The sequence below is a fragment of the Kogia breviceps genome, chromosome 10 (genome assembly GCF_026419965.1).
Source record: "Kogia breviceps isolate mKogBre1 chromosome 10, mKogBre1 haplotype 1, whole genome shotgun sequence".
Lineage (NCBI taxonomy): Eukaryota > Metazoa > Chordata > Mammalia > Artiodactyla > Physeteridae > Kogia > Kogia breviceps.
Genome location: NC_081319.1, coordinates 56,736,037 through 56,748,419, shown reverse-complemented (window position 1 = coordinate 56,748,419; position 12,383 = coordinate 56,736,037). Strand labels below are relative to the sequence as shown.

Genomic DNA, 12,383 nt, shown 5'->3' with positions numbered 1-12,383 from the left:
AAATACGACATTTGTTTTCCCATAAACACATATTCCCTAAAAACAAGCAAATGTGGAGTAGAAAATAGCAGCCAAGTATGTTAACTGTCATTTAGGCTTAGGTCTTGATATCCATTCATACCGTTACTTAAAATCTTTTAAGGCAATCCTGACTTTTTTAAGGCTCAGAGCAAATGAGCACATGGCTGATTTAAACCCATCTCCCACTTCTATTTAACATCCCCAGGTGGAGCAGGCAGCCTGGCTAGAGCTGTGGGATACAGCAGCCCTGGAGATAAGCACGGGCCTTAAAAATTATCTGTTGACCCAGTGCTCACTTGCTTCCTGTGCTTTATTTCATCAATATATTACTAATACTTTTACAGAACAATGAAATAATTTCTTCTTGCAGACTTAATGATATATTCAGTTTTTCAAAATAAAAATTCTACAGCTTGAAATCAAAATATGTAAAATACTTTAAACTGTACACAATAAAATTAAGGTTTTTTTATTTTTTTAATTGTGCTAAAATATATGTAACATAAAATTTACCATTTTGGGCTTCCCTGGTGGCGCAGTGGTTGAGAGTCCGCCTGCCGATGTAGGGAACACGGGTTTGTGCTCCAGTCCGGGAAGATCCCACATGCCGCGGAGCGGCTGGGCCCGTGAGCCATGGCCGCTGAGCCTGCGTGTCTGGAGCCTGTGCTCCGCAACGGGAGAGGCCACAACACTGAGAGGCCCGCGTACCGCAAAAAAAAAAAAAAAAAATTTTACCATTTTAACCGTATATCCAGTGGTGATTTAAGTTTTTAACAGTTGATTGATAATCCTAGAAAAAATTTTCCTAAGCATTGTAACTATGACCTGATACAGAAAATGCCAGATAGTAGTTTCCTATCCTTTTCAACACAATTTATTTCTTATGATAATGACCTACAAGTTCTTCTTATGATAATGACCTACAAGTTCTTCATAACACCATCTTGGAGATTTGTGCAACAGAATGCCTTTTAGTGAAATATCATTTTATAGTCATTGAGCCCGTGAATTCTGGAGCCAGGTTGCCTGTGTATGAATCCCAGCTCTATCACTTACTGGCTGTATGAACTTGGGCAATGTCTAAACTCAGTGCCTCAGTTTCTTTATGTGTAAAATGAGGATAATAATAGTACCTACCTTGTAAGCTTGTTGGGAAGTAAAAAAAGTTGTTTGTAAAGTGCTTCAGACTGTGCCTGACACTTAGTACTATATAAGCATTGGATACATTAGTAAATAAAAATAACAATGGACTCTTAGTAGAGTCAATAGTAGAATTCCTTTGGACATAAAGTACACACTCAGTCAACTCCCTATTATAGATAGAGTTTCTGTCTCATTTTCTTGGACTGCAGAGACTAAATGATAAATGTTTATATTCTGATCATTTATGACATTGATAACCAACATTTGAAAATGCTTTGCATTTTATAAAGTACCTCTTACATATGCTATCTCATGCGATCTTCATTTATTGTTAAAGTTAGGGCTCAGGTTAAGTGACTTGCCTGAGGTCACATAGCAGCAGAACTGGGACTGAAGCCCAGGTCTTCTGACTGCAAGCTCCAGGCTTTTACATTATATGTCAGCCTGCTTGAGGCTTACATTGGACCATCTGTTTCTAATCTTCATAAGCATACCAAATTCATAATAAGCTCTCATCTATAAACTGGAAAATCACAAAGTTCTTCTTATTGGTCTCCTGTTGTTAATTCAGCCAGCTTGATAAATTAACTTAACCTTTAACCAGGGCTTTTCACAGTTGGACAAAGACGTGAAAGCTCTCTTCACGTTTAGTGCATTGATTCCTAGCCATAGATTTTGGGCCTCTTCGTGGCTGTCATTAAAACCTAGTATTTATTATTTCATTCCCTTGTAATTCTCTTAGAAGTAATTGGTTATTATTAACATGGTATCCTGATGCCAGGGTTAGTTTTGTTTTTTTGTTTTAGGTTCCCAAACTTGCTCATCATCACATTCTCCCATAGAGCTCTTTAAAATATATATATTCCTGAACCTGCATACTGGGGAGTGTTCTGAGAATCTCTGCAGTTCCTCAATGAATCTCAAGAACCACTGTACAGCAGATTTTCTCACCATAATACCTATTTTCTGGTTTACTAGAGTTAGCTAAAAAAGAGATATATGAAACATACATTATTTTATTATGTTTACTTTGTGAAATTTATGAATGTATTTATGAGTTTGTGGTGCTAAAGAAGCCACGCAAATCTTTAGAAAAATTGTGATGTTAGATTCCCCTATCCCTTTCATTAGTGTCTCTCTTTGGTGGTGACTGATTGTCTCCCTGCTGTGATATCTGGAGCCCTCTTTCCTTCTCTCCTTCTCAAAATCTGGTTTCAGGTCCACCCACTAAATGACAAATGTATTGGTTGTATAAAAATTGTTTTCTAAATGATGTCAGTCGAGATAACAGACCAGCGTAAAATGTTAGACTAGGTCTTCTTTAAAATCAACATGTAGTAGTTGTTTATCCATCTTGGTAGGAAAAGAACTTAGATATTCAAAATACTTAGAAAACATATGTTAAAGTCTAGGTTAATAAAGAGTTTATCTAGTAGCCTGTGATTTTTCTGATTTGTCCATTGGGGCTGTTTTACCTAAAACTGCTTGGCTTCCTTCCCCTTCCCCACATCAAGGTTCAGGGTATGCTCAGGCCCTGGCATTGGTAATTCCCAGTGTTTCAAGCCAAGTAATGGAATCACACTGTAAAGATTTGACTCTCACATTTTCTTATTCTTTCTTTTCTGCCTAATTTCTCTCCTAGTACTCACTGCAGTCTTGGTATTATCTTTCAAATTGATGTAAAGGATCAGACTAAACAGAGCTAGAACTTTTTGGGGGGCAGATGGGGTCAACTTAACTGGTTCACACTTTCTAGTGGTATAGGAAGTGGGGGACCTAAGTTATTTTGATCTTAAAATCCTGCTGAGTTAGAGTAAGCAAATTCTTATTTACGATTTCGAAAGCATTATTGCTTCAAGTGTTCAATAATTTGAATGAGCTGTCTAAATAATCCAGAACCTGTGTTAAAGACGGCAGGTGAGAAAGGAGACAGGTGTTAGGAAGTCCAGGCGTGTATGGTTCACAGGGGTGTCTGTGACTATCTTCTAGTTGGCATCAAAGGAATGGGAATGTTCTTACTGTCAAGATTACTGGTTGCTGTTGGAGAAATCCAATTTAAGGAAGACAAGATAGCCTTGTGATTAACTTTCTATTGGATTGCTTTAAGTGAAAACGATAGCTTTGGCCTGACAGGAAATATTTAGAAGGGTGCATCATGGGTAGAGCCAGCAAGGTGCACTGGAAGCTTGAATGTATAAATAACAGCAGTCAACACAAATCCCCAGGCAGAGGACTTTATCATAGGTGGTAGTGTTGATCCTCAAACATTTAGGAGAGGTGTATTGCAAAGGAAAACTATTCTGTATTTCTTTAGGTTATGAAATCTGTGACTAATCTCCTCATGTTTCTAAAGGCATATTATAACTTAAAGTAATGAAACAAAGTAATGGTCAATATTTGAAGCCATTTCAATGAATTTATGAAGCCCAGTAAAGCAATCTAGGTACTTATGATTCCAGTTTTCCAGATTTTTAATATATGCTCAACATTATGTCTGAAAGATAAATTTTCTAAATTGTAAATACTTTTATTTGCAGCTAACTTTTATGTCTATATAATCAAAATTTGAATTGTTAATTTTGGATAGTAAATGCTATATTGTACCTACAGGATTTTAGTGAGGCTCTACTGTCCCCCCAAATAGTTCATATTAAGCATTTGATTGAATTTAGTTTTAAAATTAAGTACTATTTTTTACGTAACATTCAAAGTACTTGAAATTAGGCCCACTTTTTTTTTTTTTTTTTTTTTTTTTTTTATCTTTATTTATTTATTTGCGGTACGCGGGCCTCTCACTGTTGTGGCCTCTCCCGTTGCGGAGCACAGGCTCCGGACGCACAGGCTCAGTGGCCATGGCTCACGGGCCCAGCCGCTCCGCGGCACGTGGGATCCTCCCGGACTGGGGCACGAACCCGTGTCCCCTGCATTGGCAGGCGGACTCTCAACCACTGCGCCATGAGGGAAGCCCTAGGCCCACTTTTTTTTTCAAGAATAAAATGCTGCTAATATCATAGGATAAATCAGTGGCTCATGAAGTACTTTAAAGATCTGCATTCTTATAAAAAATGAACTTTAATATCATCTTAGTAGTAATATCACCATATTATAATGCTAGATAGTCATCATGCTTATATATTTTTCTTTTACCTTTCTAGGGATAATAACATAATTCAGGATTGTAGCCCAGCCTTTTAGTTTCATCCCCAATTTCCTGTCTTGGCTTTCCCCATGCCACCCTGAATAAAAAATGTCTATTTATAATAACCCAAATATTTACTGAGCTCCTATTATTTCTACCAATTCTAGGCTCTGCAGTGGTCAAAACAGACAAAATTTAAATGCTGTCACGAGACTTAAATTAGTGGGATGAGACACATAGTTAACAAGTAAATTTTTTTTAAAAAGATATGGTATGTTAATTGTTGACAAGTGCCATGGGGAGAAATGAAGGGAGAGCAATAGGCAGGTAGAGTGAAGGAGCAGGGTGCCCAGGGGTGGGGAGGAAAGACTCCACCTGCAGAGTCCGTGCGCTAGGAAATCCTTCCCCACAACCAGCCAGACACCAGTGGTTAGTTAATAATTCTTGTTTTGATTATATTTTTCCCTTTCACTTACTCCAAGAAGTGGCCAGGCCCCTCATGTTCTCGTGTCTCAAGGGGCATTTTCTGTTGGAATCTAGAGCAGAGCTTACCTGTCTTCTTGACCTGAGTTCCCTGAGGGTGGGCAGTAATGGGAACGGGGCAGGCAGGAGCAGCTAGGCAGGGAAGAGATTCCCTCAGACATGGAAGAGAACAGAGGTCTGCTGGTGCCCTGGGGAGTGGAGCACCTTGGAGAAGAAGAGCACGAGGTGCACCAGGAGGTTGAAGCCACGCTGGCAAGGTTCCCAGCCTTGGAAAGGATCCTTCAGACCAGGCGTGGCAAGGAAGCTGTTTGATTACCTGACTTCAAGGGACTTGAACAAAGATGTTATTCATGAAAGCCTTATGAGTTGAGGGGTAATGATCTGTCCTCGCTCTTCAGGCACCATGTATTCCCTTCCAATTTACAGGAACCTAGAGAAAGTAAGGGGTGGCCCCAAAATGAGCAAGATCAAATGTCTTATCCTTGTTGGACAACGGCTGTCACTTTCAATTTTATTTAGCAAAAAGAAGATAATGGGACATTGCTCACACATTTGAGTCTGAGAAGTGAAACTTACCCTGCTACAGCTCCAGATGATTATATCTTGATTAATTTTTATGTGGAGAAGCAATCTTATAAGAGAAAGCAACAGATGATGTGAATTTCTGCCAGATTGCAGATTTCTTTTTACTGGCCTTACTGGGTGGACAAATACATAGGTATTCTTTTCTTTGAATGTGCCACTTCATATTAGTATATGGTGATAGCACACAGCATGCTCAGTGAGTTGGAAGTTACTGAGAAGGGACATTCAGCTTCCTCCTCAGACCCTAGGAAATATGAAAATGGTACTGAGGCTCTCAGTCAGCCAGTGATGCTTGATTGGAACAAGATCACGTAGGAAAGTAGTTTACAAACTTCAATTTTGGATACAGCCAGGAATTTTCTCAGACATAGGGTACTATCTTTCCCTGCCTAACCATCTGTTTAGTCTCAAACCTTGTCCTTACTCCAAATATTTACATGCTTATTCATCTATCAAGAACACATCTATCAAGAATTATTTATGCTCATAAATTCACACACATTTTTAGACTATATGTCTTCCTTCTCTTTCTATGATGATTATTTTCCCTCTCCACCCTAAATTTAATAAAACTGATTGAGAAAACTCAAGTTGCCAAAGCAATATAAACATAATGAAAGATATATTCCCTCTTTTTTTAAAAAAATTTATTTTATTATTATTTTTTTGGCTGTGTCAGGTCTTAGTTGCGGCACGCGGGATCTTTGCAGCACGCGGGCTCTTCATTGCAGAGCAGGGGCTCCTCTCTAGTTGTGGTGCGTGGGGTTCTCTCTAGTCGTGAACACGGGCTCCAGAGCACACGGGCTCATTACTTGGGGCACGCATGCTCTCTAGTTGTGGCGCACAGGGTCCAGAGCACGTGGGCTCTCTAGTTGTGGCATGCAGGCTTCAGAGCACGTGGGCTCTGTAGTTGTGGCCTGCAGGCTTCAGAGCACATGGGCTCTGTAGTTGCCACATGCAGGCTTAGTTGCTCTGCAGCGTGTGGGATCTTAGTTCCCTGACCAGGGATAGAACAGTGTCCCCTGCATTGCAAGATGGATTCTTAACCACTGGACCACCAGGGAAGTCCTTGATATTCTCCATTGGGATCAAAGAATTTACTGGAATTTGAAGAATGCCCAGATCTTCCTGTAGTCTCATCTGAAGTCATTGATCTTAATCCTTGACTTCATAAGCTTTTAGCTCCTTGGAAATCTGTTACAGAGCCACCTTGAAGATTTCCTTCTTAAACAGGTATATTTAAAAGCTTGTCTGTGTTTTGTTTTGTTATTATTGTTTACCTGGAAAACCTGTAGAACTCAAATGGAAAAACTATTATAAATAAAACTATTATAAACAACAGAAGAACTGTTACAAACAATAGGGAGATTCAGTTATGTGGCAGTTGTAAAATTACTCTAAAGCAGTAACAAATGTGAAAATATGAAGGGATAAATAGCATTTATAATAGCAACAAAGCATATACAATGTCCTGGAATAAGTTTAAGGAGCACATACAAGATCTATATGAATAAAACTTTAAAATGCTACCAAGAGACAGAAAATAAAACTTAAGGAAATGGAAAAATATAATCCTCTTCTTGGTTTGGAAGATTTAGTATGGAAGGATGTCCATTCTCCCTAAATTAACTTTAATGCAATCTCAATTTTTATTTATTTTTATTTTTTAAATTTTATTTTATATTGGAGTATAGTTGATTAACAATGTTGTGTTGTTTCAGGTGTACAGCAGAGTGATTCAGTTATGCATATACATGTATCTATTCTTTTTCAAATTATTTTCCTATTTAAGTTATTACAGAGTATTGAGCAGAGTTCCCTGTGCTATACAGTAGGTCCTTGTTGGTTATCTATTTTATATATAGCAGTATATACATGTCAGTCCCTAACTCCCAATCTGTCATCCCCCACTTCCCCAACCGGTAACCATAAGTTTGTTCTCTGAGTCTGTGAGTCTGTTTTGTAAATAAGTTCGTTTGTATCATTGTTAAAGTTTCCACCTATAAGCAATATCATATGATATTTTTCTTTCTCTGTCTGACTTACTTAATATGATAATCTCTAGGTCCATCCATGTTGCTGCAAACGGCATTATTTCATTCTTTTTAATAGCTGAGTAATATTCTATTGTATATATGTACCACATCCATTAAAAAGGACTTAAAAAATCCCCTACAGTTGACCCCATGAACAACCTGGGGGTTAGGGACGCCAACCCCCTTTGCAGTCAAAAATCCACGTGTAACTTTGCAGTAATTTCACAATGGCCATCAAAGTTCACCTGTTCTGCATCCACAGATCTAACCAAACATGGATTGTGTAGTACAGCAGTACCTATTTAGTGAAAAACTCCACATATAAATGGAGCTGCAAAGTTCAGACCTGTGTTGTTCAAGGGTCAAATTCTAACATTTGTAAGAAAATAAAACATAGAAGAGGGAGTTAGACCTACAAAATATAAAATTATAGTAATACTCTAGTAGTTAAAGCAGTTTGATATTAACAGTTATTTGATAGATTAATAGAACAATATACAGTCCACAAGTACTTGAAAATACTTAATGATAAGGTTGTATTCAAATAATTAAAGAAAAGTTGTATTGTTTAATAAATTATGTATGTACAAATGGCTAGCTACTTGGGAAAAAATGAAGTAGAAGCTATACCTCACACCTCACATCCAAATTAGTTGTAGAAGGATGAAAAATTTAAATGAACAAAAAAGAAAATACAAACATACTAAAAGATAAACTGTTAACAGGAGAAGATATTCTCAATACATATAGCAAAGGACCATTTTTTAATATACAAAAATCTCTTAAAAATCAATGAGAAAACAACCAATATAAATATGAAAACAACCAATATAAATATTAACACAGGATTTGAACAGTCATTCCATAGAAAAAATATAAATGGCTTTTTAAAATATGAAAAATTGATGAATAAGTTCTAGGGAATCTAATGTACAGCACGGTGACTATAGTTAACATTAATTACTGTGTTATATACTTGAAGGTTGCTAAGAGAGTAGATCTTAAATGTTCTCACCACACACACAAATAAAGGTTTTAATGTGAGCTAATGGATATGTTAACTAACCCTATGTGGTAATCATTTCCCAATGTGTATGTGTATGAAGTCATTGTGTAGTACTCCTTAAGTTTACACAGTTATTTGTCAATTATATCTCAGTAAAGCTGGAAAAAATATGAAAAATTGCTCATATTACAGAATTCAAAAATGGAAAATGATAATAAAAAGGAAATACCAATCTTTTCCTTAAAAATATTGGCAGAGATCTAAGTTTGGTAATGGAAGTGTTCTCCAAAGTGTGAGGAAGCATTTGTTCATGGCATTGTAAATTTTGACCACCTCACTCAAGAGTGATTTCACAAAAGCTTCCAAAATTTAAAATATGTATAAACCTGTCATTCAAAATCTTAGGAATTTATGCTTCAGTACACTTACACATGGGTAAAGAGACATACAGACAAAAAAAATTTTATTGCAGCATTGTTTCGTATTGCAAAATATTTGAAAAAACTTAAATCCATCACAAGGGTGTTTGTAAAATAAATAATGGTACATGCCATACTATGTATTTGGATATACATACATCTATATCCTCATTCCCTTGGTTTTCTCATCTAATTTTTTGCCTTTAAATATGGTGTGCATGTGTGTGAGTGTGTCTATGTTTCCTACATTTAATTTGCAGTTCAGTTCTCTCTCCCGAATTCCCTTACCAAATTGCTACTTGGTATCTTCTCCCGAATTCCCTTACCAAACTGCTACTTGGTATCTTCGCTTGGGTGTCATAATGCATACTCAGCATGTCTGAACTCTTGATCTCCACCACCCACCCCCATTTCACTTCCTTGACAGCCTTCCTCATCTCAGTGGATGGCAAATCACATCCTCCTCTCACTCAATCCCAAAGCCTTACAGTCATCCTCTCTTTCTCTCTTAACCAATCTTCAGTTGGTCTAGAAATTATTTTTGCTCTACCTTCAGATTATATCCAGAATCCTACCACTTTTCACCACAGTGGCTGCTATGACCTGATATATACCACCATTATTTCTTGCCTGGATGATTGCAGGAGCCAGTCATCCACATCTACACTTGCCTTTGTATAATCTGTTCTCATCAAAGCAAGCAGAGTGATTGTTGTAAAATGTTAAATCAAATCAAATGTTTTTCTTCTGCTCAGAACTCTGTAATGGCTCCCGTTTCACACTCAGCGTAAAAGCCCGAATCCCTACAATGGCCTGCAAGGACCTCCATGACCTTGCCCCTGTTAATTTATTAGACATCATTCCCTATTACTCACTCGCTTCCTCATTCACCCACAACCACCTTCCCTTCTTTGATGCCTCTTGAATAAACTTGTATTTTCCCATCTTAAAGCCTTTTTTCTCCAACTTCAGTGCTCTTTCCTTGGACATCTACAGGGCTAACTCCTTGACCTCCTTTAGGTCTTCGCTCAGTTGTCACTTTTTCAATGACAGTTACCCTGACCACTTTATTGCCTCATCTTTTCTTTATTACATAGTATTTATAACCTCTTAAATTGTAGCCTTAACTTATTTGTTATGCTTATTGTGGATTGTCTGTTTCACTAGTTAGAGTGTAAGCTTTGTTTTCTTCAGTGATTGATCCCAAGGGTCTAGAATATGTTGAATAAATCCATAAATGAAGCAATCTGAAAGTCAAATAGAAAAACTCAAAGTATATAACAATTCATAGCAGTCTGTAAAAGAAGATATTTAAATGTTGTAAATGCCTGTAGGTACATACGGTGTCTCTGGACGACTGTGAAAGAAACTGGTAATATTGGGTGTCTTTGGGAGAAACACTCAGTATTAGGGATGGATAGGGAGTCACATTCTACACTTTTAGAATCACTTCAATTAAAGAACAAACTAGTTAGGGCTTCCCTGGTGGTGCAGTGGTTGAGAGTCCGCCTGCCGATGCAGGGGACACGGGTTCGTGCCCCGGTCCGGGAAGATCCCATATGCCGCGGAGCAGCTGGGCCCGTGAGCCTTGGCCGCTGAGCCTGCGCATCCAGACCCTGTGCTCCACAACAGGAGAGGCCACAACAGTGAGAGGCCCGTGTACAAAAAAAAAAAAAAAAAAGAACAAACTAGTTGGAAAAAATACAATGCATAGCTGAGCCTTATTCTGGAATTCAAAATTCTTTATAAAGTACGAGTCTAACTTTTTGAGTTCTTTAGAAGATGTTTAATTGTATTACTACCACTAGGTGGCACATACTTAGTGATAAATTCTTAAAGATTCAGAGACACAGGTTTAAAAAATGCTTTTTAGTTCCCCAAACTTGCCAGTTTATTTTAGCAATGTATAACATTGGTTTTCCTCAAGAAATTTCCTTAACTTCAGTTGTTTAGTGCTATAACAGCTTACAGGTGATTTTTCACTACCCATTAATTCTTAGCATCTTTATAACATTTGAGTTGCAGAAATGTCTTAAATCTGTAAATGTTAGCTTAGATATTCTTAAATTAGTTTACATTTTCTAATGTTTATTGAATTATATATGCCTTTTCTTTTTCCTAAGAAATAACTTAATAAATGAAATTTAAATATTCTGTATACAAAACTAGGTTTTTGTTTGATAAGTTTTTTTCATTGCTTTTATGCCAAATAAATTAGTGTCCAGGACCACATGAAGTGTAACACCTGTATTCTTTTTGATGGTGAAGTTTTCAAAAAGAAAATGGTGGCATGTATTTTATAAATTGTAACATTTATAAGCATTATAAAAACCTTTTTGGGGCAAGCTCTAAAATAACATTGGCAAAATTACTGGGCCAGATAATTTTTATAGTCATTTAACCTAGAGATTCTTTGACTCTTTTTTTCTTTTCAAATTATATATATTTTTTAAGTGACAAAAATGATCTTATTTACAGAACAGAAACAAATTCACAGACTTAGAGAATGAACTTATGGTTACCGGGGGGAAGGTTGAGGGGAGGGATAGTTAGGGAGTTTGGGATTGACGTGTACACACTGCTATATTTAAAGTGGATAACCAACAAGGACCAACTGTATAGTACAGGGAACTGCTCAATATTCTGTAACAACCTAGTTGGGAAAAGAATTTGAAAAAGAATAGATGCATGTATATATATAACTGAATCACTTTGTTGTACACCTTAAACTAACACAACATTGTTAATCAACTGTACTCCAATATAAAACAAAAAGTTTAAAAAATAAAAATAAAAGAGAACTAAAAAAAAAAAAACTAAATAAACATTTAGAAAAAGTACCGTATTCAAGTAGAATAACATTTATTGAGCACTTACTATGCCTGAAAACAGTCATTTATTAGATGTGAATGGAATTAATTTTATTTACTACAATAAGAAACTAGGCTTTTCAGTTTTCATCACTTCATTATCATTGCTATGTCACTTAAAAGGGAATCAACATTATTCTGATAGAATAGATTAATATTCACTACTTTGTTACACTGGTGGTCTTAACTTTTTGTAACTTTCTAAATATGAGATAAATCATATTAAAATATTATCTTAGTGAATTAAGACTGACCCTTTTGGCTAGTAACAAGGAAAATGTCCACAACTTTGCTATATTCTAAAATACTAATAAAATAATAATTAGATAACAAAATCTAAGGAATATATTGTACAATGCTTAGATTTAGTTCTAGCTCAACAGCTAAATCAAGTCGATGTTAAAACAAAATTATATGCTTAAACATGAATCTTATTATTTTTCTGTCTTTCTTTAGCCAGGAGAATGTAAGAATAAAAAGAAGTGGTATAAAAGTGCACTACAAGAAGCATACCTCCTCTATGGATACTCTGATGAGCAAAGACTGGAAAGGTGCTGCCTATCAAAATGGGGTACATGTGATTTTTTATTCTTTACCACCTCAAAATAAGGATTTATTCAGGTGCATGCTTTCCAAAATATGTTTGCACATTTAAAAATTTCTCTCTCCTTTTCATAGGAA

At 36.5% G+C, this 12,383-nt stretch overlaps 1 protein-coding gene across 2 annotated transcripts in view; it reads left to right on the top strand.

The window, feature by feature from the left end:
* The window catches only part of ZCWPW2 (zinc finger CW-type and PWWP domain containing 2), a 135,956-nt gene that overhangs the window by 83,817 nt on the left and 39,756 nt on the right, over positions 1–12,383 (top strand). For both annotated transcript variants that reach the window (XM_059077405.2, XM_067005855.1), the window contains one exon: positions 12,159–12,273. In XM_059077405.2, coding sequence (XP_058933388.1) covers positions 12,159–12,273 — 115 coding nt within the window. The remainder of the gene's footprint in view (positions 1–12,158; positions 12,274–12,383) is intronic.